At 32.9% G+C, this 25,704-nt stretch overlaps 4 protein-coding genes and 1 non-coding gene across 5 annotated transcripts; 3 read left to right on the top strand and 2 right to left on the bottom strand.

Moving 5' to 3' along the window:
- Positions 1 to 1,622: 1,622 nt before the first annotated feature.
- LOC145954379 (uncharacterized) lies at positions 1,623 to 2,237 on the bottom strand. Its single transcript, XM_083068467.1, has one exon. The coding sequence runs from the start codon at positions 2,235 to 2,237 to the stop codon at positions 1,623 to 1,625; it is 615 nt and encodes a 204-aa protein (XP_082924593.1).
- On the top strand, positions 1,849 to 1,954 carry LOC114917035 (small nucleolar RNA R71). The gene has a single exon (XR_003805764.1). It is a non-coding gene; the product is annotated as a small nucleolar RNA R71 (small nucleolar RNA).
- Positions 2,238 to 7,945: 5,708 nt separating the features above from the next.
- LOC109815946 (thermospermine synthase ACAULIS5-like) lies at positions 7,946 to 11,683 on the top strand. Its single transcript, XM_020380770.3, has 10 exons — positions 7,946 to 8,875; positions 9,007 to 9,073; positions 9,311 to 9,408; positions 9,500 to 9,602; positions 9,719 to 9,807; positions 10,215 to 10,368; positions 10,487 to 10,562; positions 10,682 to 10,740; positions 11,029 to 11,165; positions 11,260 to 11,683. Exons 1-10 carry the CDS (start codon positions 8,625 to 8,627, stop codon positions 11,342 to 11,344), a joined length of 1,119 nt encoding a protein of 372 aa, XP_020236359.1. The 5' UTR covers positions 7,946 to 8,624; the 3' UTR covers positions 11,345 to 11,683.
- Positions 11,684 to 16,678: 4,995 nt separating this feature from the next.
- On the top strand, positions 16,679 to 21,190 carry LOC109815944 (thermospermine synthase ACAULIS5). Its single transcript, XM_029274899.2, has 10 exons — positions 16,679 to 16,926; positions 17,038 to 17,104; positions 18,707 to 18,801; positions 19,090 to 19,192; positions 19,310 to 19,398; positions 19,870 to 20,023; positions 20,147 to 20,222; positions 20,341 to 20,399; positions 20,726 to 20,862; positions 20,966 to 21,190. Exons 1-10 carry the CDS (start codon positions 16,679 to 16,681, stop codon positions 21,051 to 21,053), a joined length of 1,116 nt encoding a protein of 371 aa, XP_029130732.1. The 3' UTR covers positions 21,054 to 21,190.
- Positions 21,191 to 22,459: 1,269 nt separating this feature from the next.
- Positions 22,460 to 23,044, bottom strand: LOC145954373 (uncharacterized). Its single transcript, XM_083068457.1, has one exon. The coding sequence runs from the start codon at positions 23,042 to 23,044 to the stop codon at positions 22,460 to 22,462; it is 585 nt and encodes a 194-aa protein (XP_082924583.1).
- Positions 23,045 to 25,704: the final 2,660 nt, after the last annotated feature.

Here is a 25,704-nt window from a genome sequence, read left to right as displayed (position 1 = left end):
GTTCAAATCCCACTGGCAGATGACAAGCTTTACCAATGACCTTTTCCAATTCTTCGTTAGAGATAGGCAAAGCCTTCTCTAGTGGCGATGAGCTCTTGATCATTTTGAGTTTCCAAGTACACATCATCTAATACATCAATTCTAAAGCAATCTTTGTTGCCTTTTGGGAACTTCGTTGTTTCAAATACATTGAAACTCACTTCCTCATCTTGAACCCTCACCTTCAGCTTTCCTTCATCCATGTCAATGATAACTCGAGCTGTCTTCATAAAGGGTCTGCCCAGAATCAATGGAACCTCCACATCTTCTTCCATGTCCATTACTACAAAATCAACTTGGAACATGAACTTGTCAACCTTTACAATCATATCTTCCACTATACCATGTGGATGCTTGATGGATCTGTCTGCCAACTGCAAGGTCATCCTTGTGGGTTTCACTTCCACTTCTCCTATCTTCTTCAACATGGATAAAGGCATCAAGTTAATACTGGCTCCAAGGTCTAATAGTGCCTTACCCACTGATAGATTACCAATTGATACAGGGAGAGTGAAACTGCCTGGATCTCTAGATTTCTGAGGTAGAGACTTCTGTATAATGGCACTGCATCCTGCCTCAAGCTCCACAGTCTCTTCTTCAAGAATTCTTCTCTTCTTAGTTAACAATTCCTTCATGAACCTAGCATAAGTAGGCATTTGCTCCATGGCTTTAGTGAAAGGAATATTAATTTGTAGCTTCTTGATGATATCTAGAAATCTCAGGAACTGCCTTTCTTTTTCTTTCTTGCAAGGAGCATGAGGGTAAGGTAAGTTTTTTACAGGAACAGTAGAATTGACTTCCTTGCCCTTCTTTTTATTTTTCTCCTTCTCAACTTCATTTTTCTCTCTTATTTGTTTACTATCTACACTCTCACTCTTATTGTTTTCTCCCTCATTCTTCTCAATCTCCTCCTCAACCGCCTTCAGTTTACTATTTTCTTCCTTATTATCAGCACCCTCATTGTCACCACTCACCCCAATATCACTACCAACTACCTTCCCACTTCTTGTTATTATGGCTTGGCAATACTCCTTGGGGTTGGTCTTGGTGTTGGCTGAAAATGGGCCTTTAGACATGTCAACTAATTGTTTAGCTAGCTGACCCACCTGCACCTCCAAGTTCTTGATGGATGCCTCTGTATTCTTCTGGTTGTTCATAGATACTTGCATGAACTGATTCAGAGTATCCTCCAATTTGCTGGTTCTTTCATGCATAGAAGGATAAGCAGGCTGATGTTGCTGTTGTTGTTGTGGTGGTGGCCTATTGGATGGCCCAGCTTCATTTCTCCATCCATATCCTTGGTTGTTGTTGTTGTTTCTCCAACCTTGATTTCCCTGCATATAATTGTTAGTATTATAATTACGGGAATTAAAATTACCTCCTTTCTGTTGGTTTCCCACATAATTGACCTCTTCTTCATTTGGAATTTCTGAACAGTGACCATTGGGATGATCTCCCCCACAAAAATCACATTTTAGAGAGGAATTTGATTGATTTGAAGAAGAAGCAATAGCATGAAGCTGTTGTGGAATCTTGGCCATCTGCTTAGTCAATGCTTCAATCTGTTGAGATAGCAGCTTGTTCTAAGCAAGGATTTCATCATTAGTGCTAAGATCAAGAACTCCTCTTTTATGAGATTGATGTCTTCCATGCTCTGCTTGGTGATCAGAAGATGCCAGAGATTCTATGATTTGAGTAGCTTCTTCTGGACTCACAGTCATCATAGTGCCACCAGCTGCTGCATCCAATAACATCTTCACCTCAGGCTTGATTCCATTGACAAAGAAATTAAGTTGAACTATATCTTCAAACCCATGGTTAGGACATTTTATGAGCAATGACTTAAATCTCTCCCAGGCTTCACAAAATGGTTCATCTACATCTTGCTTGAAAGTAGTAATTTCTGACTTGGCCTTAATGTACTTGGATGATGGATAGAATCTATTCACAAACTTGTTTTCCACATCACCCCAGCTTGTCAAACTTTGATTTGGGTGAGATTGTAACCAAAATTTAGCTTTTCCTGTTAATGAGAATGGAAACAACCTCAAGTATACAGTTTCCTCATCACCTTCAGGAATTCCCATTGTTCCATATAGCTCATAGAAATTTGAAAGGTGTGAGTATGAGTCCTCATGATCAAGGACAGTAAATTGTTGTGAGCTAACCAAAGTAAGGAAGGCAGGTTTCATCTCCATGGCTCTAGAAGTATTTGGAGCTGCAATGCTAGAGAAATGCCTAGGACCATGTTGTTGTGCATAATCACCTAGGGTCCTTCTTGGCTACCTAGCTGGTCCACCTGTTCCCTCTTCAGCCATTTCTGATTCAAGGAATGGTTGATTTGATGAAGTTGAAGAACTCAGAAGATCCAGTTGTTGTTTTTGGGTTCTCTCTAACTGTCTAAGCCTTCATGTTCTACTGTTGTTCCTCCTTGCCGTTCTTTCAATTTCAGGGTCAAAATGCAATTCTTTGGTTGGAGTTTTCCCTCGCATACAATTCCAAGAAGTCTGCACAGCACGGTGAGTCCACAAAACACAACAAGACAAATATCTATATATTATAAGTATTCACAAATAATTTATTTACAAAATTACAAAATCACAAGATTCAGAATTACTAAATAGCACCAAATCCACGGCAACGGCGCCAGAAGCTTGATGAGGATTTTCGCAAACCCACCACTTGGCAAGTGAACCAAGTTTCGAAGTAGTATTCAAATATCGTCCTCAGGGATTTGAGTGTTCAGTAATTCTTGCTCTAATGATTTAAATGAGAATGTTGTTACGATTTCAAATGAGTGAAGATAGGGTAGAACAACGCAATAAAATAAAAGTAGTAAAAACTATGGTTAAGAAACAAGGATTGGTTCAGACGTACTTGCTAACTCGTAGATCTTCTTAAGATAAATGCGATTCTAATTTCATTATTTCCACGTTCATTAAATAATCCAACAAGATTCCTCAAGGTTGAATCCTAAAGTCATTAAGCTCAAAACATGATTCCTCTATATTTTGAGTTTAACACTTTGCATTAAGAACAATGACTTGAACAATGTGACTAACCAAATCAAGTCTATTCCTAGAACAAGAAGTGATTAGGTGCAAGATTCAGTTCAGGTTTTCGAAAACGTTTTCCAACTGGATTCAAAAACCAAAAATCATACAACGGGTGATCAAGCCGATATAAGCATTAAGAGAAGAATCAAGCACAAATAATGAGATCAAAATGCATATATTTAAGAAGAAGAGGGGTTATTAGTTACATCCAACCAATCCTTAATAAGTTTAGCCACACATGGCCATTACAAGATCTAAGAAGTAAAAGAAGAGATTATAAAGTTGGAGATGAAAACAAGGGGTTGGGCTTCGTTCCCAAATGACCCAGCTGCCCAAGTAGTAATTCCTCCTCTGGTTATCTCTTCAAGTCCTCCTTACTCTGTTCTTTCTCCTCTGTTCGTGCTCTGTGTCCCCCCTTTCAGGTTCTCCTCTTTTTCCCTTTTATATCAGCTTCAAAACAAAGCCAAAAGGTAACTTTTATTTCCACGGCTGCAGCTGCAGATCCACGGCTATAGCTATGGAGAGTCCTTCAGGGTGAAGAAACCTCCAAGGCTGCAGCTGCAGTTTCACAGCTATAGCTGTGACAACTCCTTCAATCTTAAGGAACTTTCAACGCTCAAGCGGTGAAGCCACAACTATGGCTGTGAGCCTCTGGAGTTTTTGTTGGGTCCTGGGTGCTTCCATGGCTTTAGCTGTGAGTCCACAGCTTTAGCTTCAACTCTCTGGAGCTTCAAAGTGCATTTCAGATTTCCACAGCTATAGCTGCAGATCCACAACTATAGCTCCAACTTTCTGGACCTCTATATCCTTCCCAGACTTCCACAGCTCGAGCTCCAGATCCACAGCTATGGTTGTGGATCTCTGCCTAGCCAAAATTCCTGCAAAAAATGAGGAAATTCCTTAAGATTTCTACTACTCCTCTACTCTTATAGTATAACTTAATTCTATAAATTAAAGAGGTGAAATAACATATATATTATCTACAATTACCCAAAAAGATTGCCAAAAGTTGAGTGCAAAACATACATAAAAGACACTCAACACAAGTCAAAGAGAGAATTATTTTTATCTCAACACGGTTGCATACAAAAGGTAGTGGAGAGGTTTAGGATGCATCAATCTAAACCTGTTAGCACTCCTTTGGGTCATCACATAAAGTTCTTTATCACACAAACTCCTAGCTCTGAAGAGGAAAGGAATTATTCCATATACAAGTGGATTATGGAGTATCATGTATGGCATGGTTTGTAGCAAACCTAATTTAGCCTATGCTATTAGCGTTGTTAGTTGATTAATAACAAATTTAAGTCAAGCTCATTGGGAGGCTTTGAAGTGAGTATTGAAATATTTGAATGGTTTTCAAAAATTTGAAGGTATAAAAAGATAGTTCAAGACGAATAAGCTATTATGGGGTATGTTGACGTAGTCTATGTAGGAAATGTGGATACCGAAAAATCTTTATCTAGGTACGTTTTCACTTTGTTTAGAACTGCAATTAGTGGGAAAATAAATTTACAACCTATGGTAACTTTGTCTACAACAAAAAGAAAAATACATTGTTCTTGTTGAAGGAGTGAAGGAAGCCTTATGGTTAAAAATGATGATTGGTGAATTGGGTATATTACAAAATTGTGTGATAATTCATTGTGATAGCCAAAGTGTTATACACCTTGCAAATCATCAATTTTATAATGAGAGAATGATGCACATTGATATAAGGCTTCACATTATCAAAGATGTGGTTGAATTTGGAGAAATTTAGATTGAGAAGATTTTGTCTAAAGACAATCTTGCTTATGTGTTTATTCAAAATCTCTTACTACATCCAAGTTTAAGCATTGCTTGGACTTGATCAACTTTGTCTAATGTTCCTTATGAAGTGGGACAGCAGTACTATTACGAAAAGATTCCTTTCTATATATTTAGAGTCAAGGTGGAGAACTATTGATTATGATTCAAAATCTAATGTATCATTTGTATGTTTTATAAATTTTTTCGTTTGTATAGTCTGATAGGTTCACTATGTTTCCATTTGTCTGATGGATTCAGTTTTTCTGCGTTCGTCTTATAGGTTCAGACTATCTTCATTAGTCTGATGAGTTTAGTCTATCCTATTTTATAAGATTTAGTATATGTGTCTTGAATCCCTATATATATGTGTATGTGTGTATGTGTGTTTTGGGGATCCTTTCTGAGAGCACGACACCTAGAGAGAAAATGTAAATAATAAAGTGTTAATGTGAGCACATAGAACTGGAAAAAAGATACATAGAGAGGAATAGAACCGGTTAGAGAGATCAAAGGGTTTCTGAGAAAAGTAAGAGTTGCTCTATTGTAAAAATTTGATCTTATTATTTTTTTTTTATGGTGGAATTTGCTCTCTCTTATGGATATAGGCAAAATAGGTTGAACTATGTAAATTTGTTTAATTTTTTCTCAATCTTTTTCATTTTACTATTGTATTTTCTTGCATTTACGTTTTACTTTCTTGTTAAATTTTTTTGTTTCTACTTTTTTCATTTATTGTTGCATAAAATTTATTTTTATTTGTTTTCTTTCTTATTTCAGAACCAATACATCTTTAATAAGAAAACACTAGTGGAAAAATAGGATACTACGTCACCCATTTTACGTCGGATATACAAAGACCCGACGTAATAAAAACGCGGTGGCACGTTTTGTAATTTTGTTAAATTATTTACGTTGGACCTCCAAGGGTCCGACGTAAATTTTAACATCTACGTCGGCTATGCATTGTGTCCGACGTAGATGTTAAAATTTACGTCGGACCCAATTAGGGCCGACGTAAATAACCCACAGGATGCTTAAAAGAAGGTGTATTGCGCGCACTAGCTAGTTCAAAAATTTCATGGTTTCCTTCTCCCGCCTCCTCCTCAAATCGTGCACCTTCTTCTATCTGTTTTTCTTCCTCATCCCTCCGCCTCCTCCTCAAATCGTGGCTGTCCTCCTCATCTGCACCTTATTATGTTTTTCTTCGCGTGATGATGTTTTTCTTCTTCGGAGGGTTGCGTTTTTCTTCTATGAGGTAGCATCTTCTATCAAGTTTGTGTTTTATAGGATGTTTTTTTCGTAATAATGTTTGTGCTGCATTTCGCGCGAGTTTTTGAAGCTGGAGAAGGAAGTGACCAAGTCCGGGTTTGGAGACGCACTCCTGGGTCTATTAAGCAGAACGGGCCGTTCTGCTTGGAGAACGGCCCGTTCTGATTGGAGAACGGCCCATTCTGCTTGCACTCATTTTTTTTTAAAATTTTTATCTTTTTTATATCGGACCTTGGCATGTCTGACGTAAATTTACTTCGGTTTTCGCGTCCCGACGTAAATTTACGTCTCCCGCTTCAATGTCGAAAGTTTTTCTGATGTAAAAACCCCTAAAATGATCGATGTAAAATGTGTATTATGTACTAGTGAAAGGATTGATTTAATATTTTTGAGGTCTTTTATAAATGTAGGATTAATTGACGGTATTCTTTTATGACTATATTCATGGTTTCTTTGGACTTAAATAAACAGCTATAAACGTTGAAGGAAAAGAAACGTACGCATTTAAAATTTAGATTATTTCTTGAATTTTTTTAATCTTGTAATTAATGACATACGTATATTTATTTAAAACTTTATGGAACTCTTTAATAAATATTATTTCTTTGGACTTAAATAAACAGCTATAAACGTTGAAGGAAAAGAAACGTACGCATTTAAAATTTAGATTATTTCTTGAATTTTTTTAATCTTGTAATTAATGACATACGTATATTTATTTAAAAACTTTATGGAACTCTTTAATAAAGATTATTTCTTTTATCTTGTAATAAGTGTTATGTTTGAAGAAAAAGTAAGTCCAAATAAGCATCATTTTTAATGTATAATTAATTACTTATTTTTTTTTATTTATATTCATAATAATATTCTTAGAAAGTTGTTGTTGTGTTGCATCATTTATATCAAATAAAGTTAACTATGTTAATTTTGTAAAAGTAGTATTCCCTTATTTTTGAATATATAAAGAAAATCATGCTTGATGGTGTCAAATGTATACAAATTTCAAATTATATTTCACTCTATTTAATCTTTTCCAAAATAATCTTTCATTTATTTGAGATTATATTTTAAGGTAATTTTGGAAAATAAATTATTTTCTATATGACATTAATGGAATTAAATAATATAAATTAACTTTTTTTAATATTACGGATGAGATTAGATTAAACCTTAAATAAATCTTATGGTCTGACCTCTTTAAAATTTGGTGTGACTTATTTAATAAAAAGGTTAAGTTTAAGTTTTTAAAAAATTTATTTATATATATATTTTTTTAAAAAACTCTGACTTAAACTTATAGAAAAGTTTATTAGGCATGATAGATCGCTCTATTTATTTATATAATATAATAAAAATTATATATATATATATATATATATTATTAAAATATAAATAAACAAATAAATTTATAAAATAAAAATAAATTATCAATATTTAAAATATTTTTTTATACAATTATTTTTTTCATTATAAGTTTATAAGCTTACGACCTATGCATGAATATACACATTAACATACATGAGTACACATCAGCATATATGGTTACACATGAATTGTTCCTTCAATAAAAAATGATTCAATTTTTCTTATATATTTCTTTTAAAAATTAAAATTTAATAATATTGAGTAAATTATATTTTAAAAATAATTTTTAAAATTTTAAAATTTAATTTATTGACCTAATTAATATTAATAACTTAGATAGATTTTTAAATAGGCTAGCTAATAGCCCAGACTAGCTTTAAAAGGGTTTGGTTAGACCTATAAAAAAGTTTATGATAGATAATAATAGGTTATATTTAAACTTTAATTTTATATAACAAACTCAATTTATATATTCAAAGTCTGAAATGACCTAATCTATTTCTATCCCAATTTAATATGAAATTTTTTTATTAAATTCAGAATGAGGAAGTATTTTTTCCCATCTATTTATTAAGTTTTTTTATCTGTATTAAAAAATTAAGAAACACAAGTGATGCACTCACAATCACATTTATTATAGTTTTACACAGAAATTCAATTACAAAACATAAATTATTAACTTTTATAATAAGTAAATAAAAAAGTTATTCAAATGATAATATTTAATTGATTGAAAGCGTAAAAATATACATAAATATTAAGTTTTTTTTATTAAATATAATAAGTGCTATCATTTAACTCATTTAATATAATCAATATTATTCTGTCTCTAACGTTCCTATGTAAATTTATTTATTTTCAGTCAATTGCTTAATGACCACGGCAAATTACAATCCCGAGTTCAAACTAAACTTTCTCAGCCTATATTTGACAAAATCTGGCATGTTTGTGGACTTCAACTACAAAATTTCAAACTAATTGAAAGATTAGTCACGTCCATTTTGAGTATAAATAGAGACATAGGTAGTGAGTGAGACTCACACTAGCAAGAAAAACCATTGATCGTTATTGACCAGAGAGAGTGAAAAAAAAAATAAAAAAATCATGGGTAATGGAAGCATAATCTGGATGATTTTTAGGGCCCTAGTGACTCTCTTTATTCCGTCATACCTCAACTTGAACGAGGAGTATTTTGAGCTTAATCTTCAAGAAGATCATCACATGAACCTTGGTGTGCAAGAAGACGAAGATGAACGGGGTGGTGGAGAAAATGTTCAAGAGGATGTGATCAATGGGAGAGAGTGGTTTGAACAAGAGATCGATTCTGATGTGAAATGGTCCTTGGCTTTAGACAGGTATATAATAACTATATGTATATATATAAAACTTATAAATTCAATTATGGAATTCGTCTAATTAGCTTCCATTTGGTACATAAATTTTGTTTGAGATCGAATCTAACCTAATCATGAATTTGGTATCTAAGTGTTGTGTTTGAAGCGGCAAGTGAGTTCCAAAGTCTATCTGTTCTTTCTACAAAACGATTTGGAAAGGTATGTTTTCATGATCTGTGGCAATAATTAACCTATGTATCTTTCTCTTTTAGCAAAGAATTTGAATGCAATCTATGTTTTCATCGTGACATGCTATTATAACTAATACACCCTTATTAAATCCCCGAATAATAATTAGAATATGCTAGCTCCTAACATATATAAATCTAATTAGTTAGATGATCTATCTAGAAAATTGATAAAATTACTTATTTATTTTCCTTGTCTATTTTGTAGGCTCTCGTGATTGATGGGCATTTACAAAATACAGAATTGGACGAATACATTTACAATGAAAATTTGGTCCATCCCTCACTTTTAATACATAATGAGATGTACATTTACTTGTATCCATACTTTAATTAAGTTCTATTTTTATGGATAAATATTTACATTCCTAACCAATTAATTATTCAACAAAAGCAGACCCAAAACTGTTTTCATAATGGGAGGAGGTGGAGGGTCTGCTGCAAGGGAGGTTTTGAAGCACAAAGACATTGAGAAAGTCATAATATGTGACATTGATAGGGTGAGTTGTTCATTAAATTTAGAGATTGTGGCATATCTCTTTTAACTGATTGTGCAAATTTTAATTAAAACATCTCTTCCATATATTATTCATCTGAGTTCAATACTTAACCACAGAGCACTGCGGATTTGATCCGTGAGCATATGACGGCAAATCATGAGACCTTCAATGACGAGAGGCTTCAACTTGTTCAGAATGATGCAAAGTGAGTAATACAATTCGAATTTGATTTTTCTCATTCTTTTCTTTTTCTTTCAATCTTTCGATTAGATGGTTGTTACAAAATACACTTCAATTTTTTAAAAAAATTTTCTTTATCATTAATCAAATATTCAATTTCTATTTGTATTAAAATAATATTTAATCAATAAAAATTATATTTCACAAATACAGATTAGTCATTAATTCTTGACTTTAAAATTGTGTAAATTATGTATATAGACAAAAATAAGATGAAGAGTTATACTCAAGCTGAAAAATTAACCAAGCAAAAAATTTGTTGCCAATTCATGATATTCAGTTTGAATACATTTCCTAGCTCTTTCTACCTTTTTGTTTTATGTGTGAATTATAATAACGTAGAGGGTGAATATATTTATTTATTACTTATAGGTATGAACTAGAGAAGTCTGAGGAGAAGTTTGATGTGATCATAGGGGATCTTTCTGACCCAGATCAATCAGGGCCTGTCCATATCTACACAAAATCCTTTTACCAGAATGTTGCCAAACCTAAGCTCAAGGAAAATGGTATCTTTGTAACTCAAGTAAGATTTTTCACTATTCTTTTCCTATCTTTTTTCCTTCTAACAAATATATATATAAACATGAAAGACTCATCTCAACTTAATTAAAACTAATTAAACCAAACAATCATATGTACAGGCTGGTCCCGCGGGAATTTTTACACACAAAGCTGTGTTCTCGACAATATACAACACACTAAAGCAAGCTTTTCCTTGTGAGAACATTTTTTCCTTATTCTAACCCTTCCCATTATAGATGCATTTGCAAGCTTTCAAAGTGAAAATTTTGATCATTAATTAGTTGATAAGCATATTTCTTTGGACTCTTGTGTAGATGTGGTTGCATATACAGCGCTGGTGCCATCATATGGCGACTCCTATGGATGGATTTTGGTGAGATCAAAAGCAATTATTTAAATAAGTAGAAAATATAACATATATATATATGCTCCATGCAATTCATTCCTGGACATATTTTTGTGTATTTCTATGTTCAAATGAAAGAAATTAATAGACATGCTTTGTATTAAATTGCATTGAGAGATTAATAGTTTCATTTCAATGGAAGTGTAGTGTCCTAGATATATGATCTATTATGAGATAATTTCACTTTGGTTGCCAACAATGATCAAATGTTAGCTAATTAATGGTTGTTATTTAATTGTACATTAAATTTATCAGGCTTCGAGTGAACAATTCAATCTTGATGCTGAAGAAATCGACACCAAGATTGGAGAAAGACTCAGGGAGGGGTTAAGATATCTCGATGGTGCAGTCATTATAGCGTCTATGGTTCTAAACAAGGCTTTGAGAAAATCGTTAGTGATCTATAGTAATACCAATCTAGTGTGAATTGAAGCACTTGATCAATTTTTTTATGATATACTGAATGTGTGATTAAAATCATTGCAGGCTTATTGAAGAGACTCGAATCTTAACCGATGAAAAGGTGGTGGTGGGGTTTGTTCGCAAACCAGGAATTCACCGTTATGCTTAGTGTTGTTTTTTTGCTTTAGGCTAATCTAGCTTTTGGTGGCATTTTGAACGTAAACTTTATTCTCATATTTCATTACCGTTCAAAACAACCTTAATCTCTAGAAATCTAGGGTCTAATAACATGATTTAAGGGTGCGTGTAATAAATGATCAAGAGCTAAAAGTCTAATGTTATCAAGTTTATGATGAAGTTCTAAATGTTATGAAATCTTTCTCTCTCTCTCTCCCATGCATCATTGTTATGAATCACAAAATCTCTCTCTATCTCTCATGTATTATTAGGCTATCGTTGAATTTTGAGCATGTTCATGCTCCATAAAATTATAACGTACGCTCATTGCAGCTAGCATAACTGCATAAGAAAATATAGGAAATGCAAATGAGGAATCAATTCCACATCGCGTATTAGTACTCCAATTATTTTTATCACACCGCTGCATCGAAGAACTTGACAATAAGAAATAGAAAACATAGTTCGATTTTATGCGGTAAAAATAGTATATAATCACCGGTGAAAGGCTATGTTTCGTTGAACTCTAATCATGTTTGTCCCAACTCTTAACCCACTAAAATAATCCTTCCACTACTTTATAATAAGTGTCGTTTTTATTATTTTATAAAGATTAAGAAAAGTTAATAATTAAAAAAAGGGAATAATAATTTTATAATTAATTTTTTTTAGAAATAATACAACATAATAATTATTTTTTAAATAATACTATGAAAGGTATAAATAAAAAAATCTAATTAATACTACAATAAAAACTAACAACACTTATTTTATGTCTTATTTTTCCTTCAAGCATGACACTTACATTAACATGGAGGGAGCAATAATTTTTTATTGAGATTTAGATCTTTTTGTTAAATTAAGAAAAATATGTAATGCACTAACATGCGTAATTTTATAGATTGTCATTTCATTACAAACTATTATTTATGATAAATTGTAAATAATTACATAAAAAAATAAAAAAATCATACAAACAATGATATCCAATCGGTTAATATTGCATTGTAGGTTAAACATTAAAATCTTTTATAAAATTAATATAATAAACTCATTTAATAGAAATAATATTAAATAGGTTACATTATAATTATAGTCTTTTATTTTATTTTTAAAATTTATTTTAATATTTTATCTTTTAAAATGTTCATTTTAATTTTTTATTTTCTAATTTTGAGTCAATTTAATCATTTTAAAACAATGATTATTTTCACTTTTGAGACAAGATTTTAAATCTTTTTTTGATTGACTTAAGACTTAAAAATCACATAAAAATAAGTCTAAAAAGCAATTAAAAATTAAAAAAAATAATATAATTTTACATTATTTTTAGTTATTTGAGGGATAAAATTTTTCACATAATTTTTACTATATTTATATTCCCTTTAAATTTAAAATTCAATTCAATTTTATAATTTTTTTATATAAATAAATCTAATATTACAAGTCTCACATTTTGAATCAATAAAAATTGATTCAAAATTATGTCTCAAACTTTAAAATATTATTATTTTAAAAGGATCAAATTGATCTAAATATAAAATATAAAAGACTATAATGAATAAAAAACTATAAAAGATAAAGGATCAAATCGATCCAAATAAATGATCAAAATAAATTTAAAAAATAAGATAAATTATCAAAAATATAACTTAATTTATTAAATATAAGGCCTTGCTAGGCAAGTGAAAATGGAGGATGCTAACGGAACCTGATAGTCAATGGGTGAGAGTGCTCAATTCAAAATATGTAAAGGAAGACGGTTCATGGGTAGTGGAAGGTCGGACTTGCTCCAAATGGTGGGTGGATATGCAGTCAGTTGTGGATGCGGTTCACGGATGCTCTGGATGGTGGAATCAACATGTCCGCCATGTCCTGGGAAACGGTAAGCAGACTCGATTTTGGAATGACAGGTGGGTCGGTGAAACTCGTTTTTGTGATGAGTTTAGTCGCTTTTATGGAATCTCGTTAAACAAAAATGACTCGGTAGAAGAAATGTATGGGGATGGTTCAAAGTGGCGGTGGAGTTGGAGGCGCCCACTTTTTGCATGGGAAGAGGAAAAGTTGGTTGAGTTGGCTAATAGGTTGACCTCTGTAGTTTTGACAGAGGCTCACCCAGATGAATGGCGTTGGTTAGCCGAAAGGTCAGGGAAATATTCGCTGACATCTGCTTATAAGATTTTAGCAAAGTCAAACCTTGTTCAAGTGGACACTTTTTATGATACGATATGGGTCAAAGGTATCCCTCCTAAGGTTCAAGTTTTAGTGTGGCAGTTGGAAGCGGACAGGTCACCTACCCGGGATAACCTCCTTTTGAGAGGGGTTACTCTAGAAATACAAAATGGTTGTGTTTTTTGCGAAGAAGGCTTGGAGTCCAGCAAGCATTTGTTCCTCTTGTGTCCAAAGGCTTATGCTGTTTGGGTCAGATTATACGCTTGGTGTGGAGTGTCAGGGGTGCTTATCAACGAACTTAGGAGTTTTTGTCATCAATATATGGGATTGGTGAGTGGCAGTAAGGGTATTAAGCGAGTTTGGTCCTTTGTTTGGTTTGCAGGTATATGACAGTTATGGAAGGCTCGAAATGAGAACATTTTTAAAGACAAATTCTTTAAGGTGGAAGAGATCGTGTTCATAGCACAGTTGAGATCGTGGGAGTGGTGTACGGCTGCTAGAATGGTGTCTTCTTCTTTTCCAGAATGGTTGATGAACCCATTGTCCTGTGCAAGTGTCCCTTAAATTTGTTTTTTCTTATTTTTGGGTCATCTTGTTTATAATTATGACTTGCACTTCTTGTGCACAATTTTCTTAGGATTAATAAATTCTTGGCTTATAAAAAAAAAATTTATTAAATATAAATAACCTAGAATGATATTTATTCGGGAAATGAAGAAAGTATTAGTAGCTTTTATTTGTTTGTATAAAGAAACATAAGAAGACTTATTATGGGAGAGAGTATTTATCATTTAATTTTTTGGTTAAACATATCTTTAGACTCTACATATGTTGTGAATTCGGTTCCTATATGTACAGATTTATTAATCTAGTCTCTATACATGTAATTGTTACTGATTTGGTCTATGAAATCATCAATTTCCTTACATATTCTTAATTTATTCCTTATATTTGTAACATATTTTTAATTTTTTATACAATTAACACACTCTTAATTTTATCGTGCTAGGGATTAAACTAATAATACATTACATGCGCAGAGATTAAATTAAAAAAAAGTATTATATGTATAAAAATTAAATTAATGGGGTGTAATAGAGTTATCGATGTTAATAACTATAAGTCAATAATATTTAACAAGTGAATTGATTTAATAATTTTTTAAGAAGTACAAGGATTAAATTATATTTATCCTAAATTTTTTAATTTTTTCTGTTACTTCTTTAATGAGAAATATTCATTTAATATTTTTCAGGCTTATAATAGATGTAGTATTAATTCACGGCATTTTTTATGACTATATTCATGTTTTCTCTTTATGACCAGTATTATTTCTTCTAATATTTTTAATCATGTAATTAATGACATATATTTATTTAAAACTTTATAGAACTCATTTAGGTTTCATTGAAATAAATTATGGATAATTTATTTAGATTTATCTTATTTTATAAGTGTTTATAAAAATATTTAGATAAATTTATTAAATATTTTATAAGTAACTATAAAATATTTTGAGCTTATTTTGATTTTTTTTTTTATAGTATAACTTAGTACATAGCATATTGAAAAATATCTAAATTTAAATTCTATCACCAATGTAAATAAATTTTATTTTTATTTTTATTCATCTACTAAAAACTGGTTTAATATTATTTTCATTACTTCCTACAAGAGTTTTCACTTATCTTTTTAAAAAAATTTGTTATTCTTTATTTTTTTTCTCTTCAATTTCTTTTTCTATCTCTTCTCCCCAAAATTTACATTCTCCTATTATTGAAAAAATCTCAACTTTATTTTTCTCTAAAATAGCACATCTAAAATAATTTTGTTGTTGATATTTCTACAATAATTTTTTTTAAAATCATTATTTTATAAAATATTTAATTTTTTAATTTTAAAATTTATGGCTCTTAATTTTTAATCATGGTTATCTATATAAAATTGATTTCTCATATATTATTATTGATTTTATTTTTTGTAAACTAATTAGGTGAATGGTGACTAGTAATTATTTTTTTTATCATTTTTAATATTATTGTAATGTATAATGTCATTTTTTAAAAATCATATAGTTATTTTTTATATTTTATTTTACTTTTGAATTTTTAATTGTATTAAAATTTAAAAATATGATAATATCTTATATAAGTACTTAAATATTAATACATCTAAACACTTTAATTAAAATTATATAAGTATTTGTTAACATGTATATTTAAATGCAATAACTTATTAAATGATAAGCATTTATAATATATTTAAATAATTTATTTGTCCCATTAATAAATATTTAATTCATCTTATAGTAAGTGTTGTCTAAGAAAAAATAAATTAAGTTTCATGATAAGTGTCATTTAAAGTTTTAATGTATCATTGATTGATTTTTTTTCATTTATACCCATAATAAATATATTTCATATAATTGTTATGTTACATAGCTTCTAACATTCTTTTTAGCTCTCTTTCAATATTGAGAGAATTTGGAGGAAAGGGGAAAGATTTTAAAATAATTTTAGTATAATATCTAAAATATCTTTATTTATATAATTAAATTTAAAATTATAAAGATAAAAAAATAAATTGATTTTTAAAATTCTTTTCTCCCTTTATGAACCAAACAAGACTATGCTCTCCTTTCCTCCTTTGAACCAAATGAACTCTTGTGATAAATTGTTGATTTTTATAATAAACAGATAAAAAGTCACACAAAATGGTTCATATTACATGGTGAGTATTTTTTTTTTAATAATCATGTTATTAATATAAAATATTTACTAACTTTGTGAATAATTAATCTTTAATGGAAAACTTAATTGGTCACTTTTAATAGGATTTTTTTTCAATTTATTTTTTTATACACAAAATTTGAATTTAAAATCTTAAATTTTTAAATAAATCAATTTGCTACTTCTCAAATTAATGACTTGTTGATACATTGTGAGGATATAAATATTAAAGTCTTTTATTAAATATAATAATTACATCATTTAACTCATTTAATAGAAATAATACTTTTCTCTCTAACGTTCACACTAAACTTAATTTGCAGTCAACTACATAATGATCACGACATTTGCAATCCTGTGTTCAAACTAAACTTGCAAGAAAAATCATTGATCGTTGTTGACCAGAGAGAGTGAAAAAAAAAATAATGGGTAATGCAAGCATAACGTTATTGTGTTTCAGAGCCCTCATGTTTCTCATTCTTCCGTCACCGATCGATCTAAACGAGGAACCTTTTGAGCTTAATCTTCATGAAGATAACATGAACCTTGGTGTACAAGAAGATGACGAAGAACGCAGGGCAGATAATTTTCAGGAGGAACCGATAATCCATTCGAGATATTGGTTCGAGCAAGAAATAGATAATGATGTGAAATGGTCCTTGGCTTTAGACAGGTAAATATATATAATATAACTTAATTTCTTGAATGCATTCGTCTAAGCCTCTCCCACCATTTCGTACCTAAATTTTGTTTGAAATCTAATCAAGAATTTGTTGTATCTCAGTGTGGGGCTTGAAGTGTCAAGTGGGTACCAAAGTCTAGCCGTTCTTTTTACAAAACGATTTGGAAAGGTATGTTTTCTTGATCTGTGACAACCTATATATATTTTTTTCCTATGGCATAGAATTTGAATGCAATCTATATGTTTTCTTTGAGACCACAGTCCACACATGATACTAGTAATCTTCACTCACCTAACCATCCAAGTCCAACACATAGTCATGACTGCTTGAATAATAATTGAAATCCAAGTTTATTTCCCAAGTTTTTTAATGACATTGAGGTAGTTTGATTTTAAAATTATTAAAGTAGTCTACTTTTTAAAAAATTACCAACATGAGTGAGAAGTTTGGTGGACTTTCATCAAGAGCAACTCCTGGTGCTGTTAAATTTGAAGTTCAAAATGAATGGGTTTGATATATATCACATCCCTAACACCTCACTCATGCTGGATAATGTCCAAATTCATTTATTTTATCCATACATTTAAATTTTGACTTAAATATCTTTTTAATGGTTCAAATTTAAGTTAAATTTATTTTAATTTGTCTCTCAAATTTAAAAGTGGCGTGTGAATCTTCCTACTTTAGATATAATATCCACTTTAGATTCTTATTATGGGCTAAAAAATCACAAATTAAGGACTAAAATGAACTGTTTTTAGAGATCCAAAAAATTATTTTTAAATTTGAGGACCAAAAATATACATTTTACAAATTTGGAGAATCAAAAAATCAACTGTTTTAACCTTTAATCCTTTAATCTCCTCCTCCCATATATCCAACCTATTCCATAATATAAGTATACTTCAATGCTCAAAGTCATGGTGTGTTTCAAGCTTTGTATGTACCCCAGGCAAGATCTTACTTGCGGGCACAATGAGATTGGTGAGATTTTCAAAACCTTCATATAAGTTGTGGCCGCTGCAATTTAAAATCTCTTAGCAAGAATGGTGGATATGGCACATACTAATTCATGTTCATGGAGCATGCTATTAACTTGAATTAGCGGTAGGAAGTTAATTCTGTTCAACACATAGTATGTTTCCCTCTCAATTAAGCTTTGTAAATATAGTCTTATTAATTTTCCAAATAATAATTAGAAACATAGTTCTAAATTGAGGTTGTGATTATAGTTATAGTTGCGACTACTGTAATTGCGAACATAGTTGCTGTGATATGAGTTATAGTTGTTGGATCATGAAATTATTATATATTTGCATTGAACATAAATAAATAATTCTACAATAATAAAAATCAATTAACCCTCATTTTCTTGATTTTTCACTCTAAACTCCTATTTTGGAATGTATTATGCACTTTCTAACACTACAATCAACCATCATTGATTGCTTATCTTGCTCTCTTAACATTCTATGTAACTTAACTTATTAGATTAGAAGATTATAATTTAAACTTATGTATGCTTTTTAATAAAAAAAATGAAATAAAATGATATTGCAAATCTTTATGATGATTTAAAAGCATAACACAACTGCGAAAAACACTGCAATAACAATATTATAACCGCAACATGTGTTGTGGATGACAATTTAAAACTTTGATTAGAATGCTAGCTGCAAACATAGAAAAGAAATCTAATAGTTAGATTGCCTATCTATCTTGCAAATTGATAAATTACTTATTTATTTTCCTTGTCTATTATATGTATAGGCTATCGTGATTGATGGGCATTTGCAAAACGCAGAATTGGATGAATACATTTACCATGAAAACTTGGTCCATCCTGCTCTTTTAATACATAACGAGTATGTATATATACTTTGAGTTAATCATTTATACACTGTTAGTGTAAAAAAATTTTACACTGACAATCAATTATATCTCTTAATTGTGTCATGTCACTGTTAAAAATAAATGTGTTTACAGTGACATGACACAATTAAGAGATATAATTGATTGGCAGTATAAAAAATTTTTATACTTGCAGTGTATAGGTGATTAATTCATATACTTTTATATATACTTTAATTGTGTCCTATTTTATGGATAAATATTTACATTTCTAACCAAGTAATGATTGACCAATTGAGCAGACCCAAAACTGTGTTTATAATGGGAGGAGGTGGTGGGTCTGCTGTAAGAGAGGTTTTGAAGCACAAAGACATTGAGAATGTGTTAGTATGTGACGTTGATAGGGTGAGGTTTCATTAAATTTAGAGACTGTGGCATATACCTTGTTAACTGATTGTGCAAATTTTAATTAAAACTTATCTTCCATTATATTATTCATCTGAGTTTAATTATTAACCACAGATCGCTTCCGGTTTGATCCGTGGGCATTTCCCGGCAAATAATGATGCCATAAATGACGACAGGGTTGAAGTTGTATACAATTATGCAAGGTGAGTAATATAATTCTTTGATTCTTCTCTCTATTCTTTGTAAATTTTTCGATTAGTTGGAGTACAAAATATACTTCTTTTTCTGAAAATTTCCTTGGTTAGTTAAATGCAGAGTTGCACTCAAGTTGAAATATACACCACTAATTAAAATATTAACAAAATTATAATTTTTTAAGTGTATAATTAGTGATATTATTGAAATTTTATTTCGATAATATATATAAATATATATTAATGAGATCTATATTAAATACAAATATATAATATAAAAGTAAAATTTTAATTCTATTTTTAAAAAAAATAGTACTAACAATCACACTTAAAAAACAATATCTAAATCTTGTCCTTAAAGTATTTGCTGACAATTCACGAAATCTTTCATTTTTATTTCATTTCCTCATTCTGTCTTTTCATTTATGTATGAATTAAAATTAGATAGAGGGATTGAATATATTTATTTATTACTTATAGGAAAGAACTAGAGAAGTCCGAGGAGAAGTTTGATGTGATCATAGGGGATCTTCCTGACCCAGATGAATCAGGGCCTGTCCATATCTACACAAAATCCTTTTATGAGAATGTTGCCAAACCTAAGCTCAAGGACAATGGAATCTTTGTCACTCAAGTAAGCCTATTTATTATTCTGTTCATGTTTTTATTTTATTTTTTTTCTAACTAACATATAAACATGAATTGCACTCACCTTTAATCTTTCAAAACTAATTAAACCCAACCTTCACACATACAGGCTGGTCCCGCGGGAATTTTTACACACAAGGCTGTGTTCTCGACAATATACAACACACTAAAGCAAGCTTTTACTTGTGAGACATTCTTTTTCCTTCTAACCCTTGCCATTATAGCAGCATTTGCAGTTCTTTCAAAATGGAATTTTTTATTATTAATTAGTTGATAAGCATTTTTCTTTTGACTTTTATGTAGATGTGATTGCATACACCGCAATGGTGCCATCATATGGAGACACGTATGGTTGGATTATGGTGAGATTAAAAGCAAATATTTAAATAAGAAAAAAAAATATAATATACATATGCTCCTTGGAATTCCTTCCTATATATCATTTTTGTACATGCGTATATCAATGTTCAAATGAAAGAAATTAATCGACATGCAAGGTATATGGTTAAAATTTACTATATATATATATATACAAATTAAATTGCATTGAGAGATTAATAATTTCATTTCAATGGAAGTGTAGTGTCCTAGCTAGATATAGTTAATTAATTTCACTTTCGTTGCCAACAATGATTAAATCCTAGCTAATTATCCTTTGATATATTTGATTGTACATTTAATTTACCAGGCTTCTGATGAACCAATGAATCTTGATGTTGAAGCACTGAACAACAAGATAGGGGAAAGAATGACGGGGGAGTTAAGATATCTCGATGGGCCTGTCATTGTGGCGTCTACGATTCTGAACAAGACATTGAGAAACTCGTAAGTGATTTATATAGCAATAGTTAATACCAATCTTATGTGAATTGAAGCACTTTATCATTTTGTTTATGACGTACTGAATGTGTGGTTCAAATTGTTGCAGACTAATGGAAGAGACTCGTATCTTAACCGATGAAACGATGACGGTGGGATATGTTCGCAAACCAGGAGTTCGCCGTTATGATGCTTAGTATTATTTTTGCTGTAGGCTAATCCAGCTTTTTGGTGGCAATTTGAACCAAAACTTTACTCTCATATTTCATTACCGTTCAAAATAACCTTAATCTCTAGAAATCTAGGGTCTAATAACATGATTAAGGGATTCATGCAATAAATGATCAAATGCTGAAAGCCTAATGTTATTTATTATGAAGTTCTCCGGTGTTAAATGTTATGAAATCTCTCTCTCTCTCTCTCTCATGCATCATTGTTATGACTTATGAATCACAAAATCTCTCTCTATCTCTCATATATACTAGGTTATCGTTCAATTTTGAGCTTCTTGCACTCATACTCCCTAAAACTATTAAGATATACTCTATTGCAGCTAACATAAGCAAATATAGGAATCAGGGATCTGTCCACAAATTATATTTTGTCATATAAGTACTTCTTAAATTAAAGTGTTTTTAGGAAAATTGTTCAACGAAAGTGTTTTTAACTTCTTTTTTCAATAAGAATATTTAACTTTTTTTTCTTTCTATTTAATCTATCATCTTTTTCTTTTTTTTTTTCTAAATTAAATTCTAATATTTTTTTAAAAATATCTATAATTAAAAATAACTTATATTAGTATATTTTGATAAAAAAATTATTTATTATAAATTAAAAATATAATTTATATGATAAAAATATTTATTTATTATAAAAATCATTTATAATATATTTTATTTATTTAAAAATATATCATATCCGGATTAAAATACTAGTTAAACATAAATCATTATGTTTGCAACAATGTATTTGGGTACAGAGCCCAATTTGTTTGTATGTAATACAAATTTTGGGCTTCTTATTTTCTTATATTTTCATCAATTGACACTAATATGTAATTTTTGTTAACTAGCAACATTAATATGTTTTATTTCAATTTTATAATTGAGTCAATTTTATAAACATGCAAATAACTGAATTCATGGGGAAAAAATTCATACTGTTTAACTTTAAATACAAATGAAGGTCCTTGATGCACAAGTGAGTTGAGTGCCTTAGTTATTTGTTAGATTCAGTTAGTTTGATGGGGTGGAATATACATATTACTTATAAATATATAGGAGGAAGGTTCGAGAGATGAGGTATCTAACTGAGAAGAGTTAGAGCTTTTGGACATTAGGAGGTATATATAGATCCCACAAGAGTATAGAAAACATTTTTGCATAGTTTCAACACTTGTCAAAATTCTTTAGCTTGCTTGTTCTTCTCTTGTCTATATATTTATATAGCTCCATTTGAAATATCCGTTGAAGATGCTTTGACGTACAGTTGTTCTTCTTGTTTCCGATCTCTATGAAAGCATTGTGAATTCTTTGCATTGTCTTCAAGAAGACTTTGATTCTGACTTGGTAGAGATATATATATTTTTTTATTCATCTCTTCTTTACCAAAATGACATTACATTTTTGACGCTGGGTCGGTCGATCTCCTGTTGGATGATTGTTTTCAGTTGGCCCGGCTTCTTCGTCGCAGCCAATTTAGCCAATTGATCGGCTCGCGCATTGTCTTCTCTTGGGATGTGCTCTATCAATACCTCTTGAAAGTTCGTCTTCAACTTGTGATAGGCGTGGTAGTATTTCATCATGTTGTGGTCTTTCACTTGGAAGTTGCCACCTATTTGCTCGGCTACCACTTTAGAGTCGGTTCGACACTTGATTCGTGATGCACCCATGTCTTCAGCCAATCTCAGCCTGGCTAATAAAGCTTCATACTCAGCTTGGTTGTTCGAAGCTTGGAATCGAAAGCGCAGGGATTGTTCCAGTGTTATCCCATTCGGCCCTTCTAAAATTACCCCTGCCCCACTCCCCTGCTTGTTTGAGGAACCGTCAACGTGAAGAGTCCACCAAGGCTCTTCGAAGTGTCCGTGTGGGCGGAGCTCGTTTATAAAATTGGCCAGGCATTGGGATTTGATCGGTCCTCTCGATCTGTAGCTGATGTCGAATTGGGAGAGCTCTACTGACCAAGCCATCATTCTCCCGGCGAGCTCGGGCTTGTCGAGTACCTTAGCAATCGGACAGTCGGTGTGTACGACGACTCAATGGCTTTGGAAGTAATGTCGTAGACGTCGGGAAGTGTGCACTAAACAGAGTGCCACCTTCTCTATCAACTGGTATTGGGTTTCTGAATCTTGCAGTAGTCGGCTAACAAAATATATGAGAGCCTGTGTGCCTTCTTTTTCCTGCACCAAAATCGAGTTGATCGCCTCGTCAGACACGACCAGGTATATCATAAGTGGGCTCGAAGGATCAGGTCTCGTCAGGATCGGTGGCGTCGCCAAAGTTGCTTTCAACGCCGTGAAGGCGGCTTCGCACGATTCATTCCAAGAGAAGGCCGAGGCCTTTCGCAAGAGCTTCGTCATTAGGCTAATTTTGTCGCCTAGACGCAGGAGGAATCGGGATAAGGCGACTAATCTTCCTGAAAGGCGCTGCAATTCCTTTAGGTTGCTCGGGCTTCGCATATCTATCACGGCTTGACATTTGTCTCGATTTGCTTCTATGCCTCTCGATGACAGCATGAACCCTAGGAATTTGCCTCCCTTGACTCCGAAGGTGCACTTCTCGGGGTTGAGTCTCATATTGTGCTTGCGCAATTCTCCAAATATCTCGGCCAAGTCGGTTACGTGATCAGCCATGGAGTTGGACTTCACCACCATGTCGTCCACATAAATCTCGATGTTTCGGCCGATCTGACCCTGAAATACCTTGTCCATTAACCTCTGATAGGTTGCCCCGACATTCTTCAACCCAAACGGCATTACATTATAACAAAAGTTGGCGTTCTCGGTGATGAACGCCGTTTTTTCTTCGCCGGCCGGGTGCATTTTTATTTGGTTGTAACTTGAGTATGCGTCTAAGAAGCTGAAGATGGAGTGTCCGGACGTGCCGTCTAAGACTCGGTCGATGCAAGGGAGTGGGTAGGCGTCCTTGGGACAGGCTTTATTGAGGTCGGTATAGTTAGTACACATTCTCCACTTGCCATTTGACTTTTTGACCAGCACCACGTTAGCTAGCCAGGTGGTGTAGGTGACTTCTCAGATGAATTTTGCTTGCAACAGTTTCTGCACCTCGACATTTGCAGCCTTTCTCTTCTCGTCTCCCATCTTCCTCTTCTTCTGGGCAACCGGTCGGGCATCTCGGCATACGGTCAGTCGGTGACACAAGAAATTAGGGTCTATCCCTGGCATGTCTAATGTCGTCCATGTGAACAAGTCTTTATTGTCTCGAACCGCTCGTTTCACCCGGTTCACATCAATTTCACTCAATTGGGATCCTAAGTGTGTGACCTGTTCTGGTAGTCGACCAAGCTGAAACGGGACGAGGTCCTCGGCGGCCTCGATCCGCTCCTTTTTTCCTAACCGAGGATCAAGGTCAATGCCCTCGGTTATTCCTTGTCTGACCACATTCACACCTCTTGTTGTAGTCGAGGGGTTGGCAATGGGTTGCACCTTCAAGCTAGAGAGGTAGCACTCCCTTGCTATTTTTTGGTCGGCATGCACGGTGATCACCTGCCCATCCCTCGACGGAAACTTCATGCATAGGTGAGGCGTCGAAACAATGGCCCCCAACGCATTGATTGACGGTCGGCCTAAAAGAATGTTGTATGATGTGTTTGCGTGTACCACGATGTATCGGATTTTGACCTCTCGAAAAGACTTTTGATCGAAACCGAGGTGAGTGTATAGGTCAATGCATCCCCTCGTCATCACTCTTTCGCCTGAAAAGCCGACCAGAGGTTCATTGTATGGCTCTAAGCTCTCCTCGGGGATCCCCAGTTGTACGAAAGTATTCCAATACAAGATGTCAGCAGAGCTCCCTTGGTCGACCAATGTTTTCTTCACGATGCAATTGTGCATCTAGACATAAATCACCATGGGGTCGTCCTGGACAGGGTCTACACCACGAAAATCTCGGTCTGAGAAAGTGATTGGCGGCATCTTTGGTGTCCTCGGCTGGCTCACGCTGTTCACTAACTGTACTTCCCGGAGGTGTCTTTTCTATGCAGAGGATGTGGAACCTCCCCCAGCAAAACCTCTGGCTATTGTGTTTATTATCTTCCTCGGCCGATCATGGTCTTCTCGGGAGCTTCGTGAGTGGTCTTTCCTTTCATTTGATCGAGATCGGTGGCGTCGATCTCTGGGCGGTGACGCTCGTCGAGGGAATTGGTCTCTTCCTCTTGGTCGGTGGTCTTGGGGTGAGACAAAGTTCCTGAGGTGACCTTGCTTGATAAGGCCTTCAAGCTTGTCCTTTAGTGCCGAACATTCTTCTGTTGAATGTCCTCTGTTTCGGTGGAATCGGCACGTTTTTGCCTTGTCGGCTCTCGGGGGCGTGTTTGCTCTTTTCGGCATCACCAGAATTTCTGACGCGAGGGCTTGCTCCAATACCTTAGCCCTACTCGTGTTGAGGGGAGTGTACGTCGTGTATCGTGGTCCTCTCGGCCTGATTCCTTCCTGCTATGGCTCTCCTCGGCTCTGGCCTGGTTCCGGGTCTCCGCAAGCTCCTCCATTTGCATATACTTCTCAGCTCGGCAGCGAAGATCATTCATATCAAGTGGTGGTTTCTTACACAAGCTATTTACGAATGGCCCGGGTTTCAAGGCGGTGCTCAACCGGTCGAGGGCGACGGCCGGGTT

This window comes from Cajanus cajan, chromosome 1 (genome assembly GCF_000230855.2).
Source record: "Cajanus cajan strain Asha chromosome 1, NIPB_CcT2T_4, whole genome shotgun sequence".
NCBI classification, from domain to species: Eukaryota; Viridiplantae; Streptophyta; class Magnoliopsida; order Fabales; family Fabaceae; genus Cajanus; species Cajanus cajan.
Note: the sequence above shows the minus strand (reverse complement) of the source record. Positions and strands in the feature narration are given on the sequence as shown.

Coding starts and splice junctions, on each gene's coding strand:
- LOC145954379 (XM_083068467.1), bottom strand. CDS start 2,237: ATGGAGATGAAACCTGCCTTCCTTACTTTGGTTAGCTCACAACAATTT.
- LOC109815944 (XM_029274899.2), top strand. CDS start 16,679: ATGGGTAATGCAAGCATAACGTTATTGTGTTTCAGAGCCCTCATGTTT. Junction 17,105..18,706: donor TTACAAAACGATTTGGAAAG/GTATGTTTTCTT, acceptor TTATATGTATAG/GCTATCGTGATTGATGGGCA. Junction 18,802..19,089: donor GCTCTTTTAATACATAACGA/GTATGTATATAT, acceptor CCAATTGAGCAG/ACCCAAAACTGTGTTTATAA.
- LOC145954373 (XM_083068457.1), bottom strand. CDS start 23,044: ATGGCTTGGTCAGTAGAGCTCTCCCAATTCGACATCAGCTACAGATCG.
- LOC109815946 (XM_020380770.3), top strand. CDS start 8,625: ATGGGTAATGGAAGCATAATCTGGATGATTTTTAGGGCCCTAGTGACT. Junction 10,741..11,028: donor ACTCCTATGGATGGATTTTG/GTGAGATCAAAA, acceptor TAAATTTATCAG/GCTTCGAGTGAACAATTCAA. Junction 11,166..11,259: donor AACAAGGCTTTGAGAAAATC/GTTAGTGATCTA, acceptor AAATCATTGCAG/GCTTATTGAAGAGACTCGAA.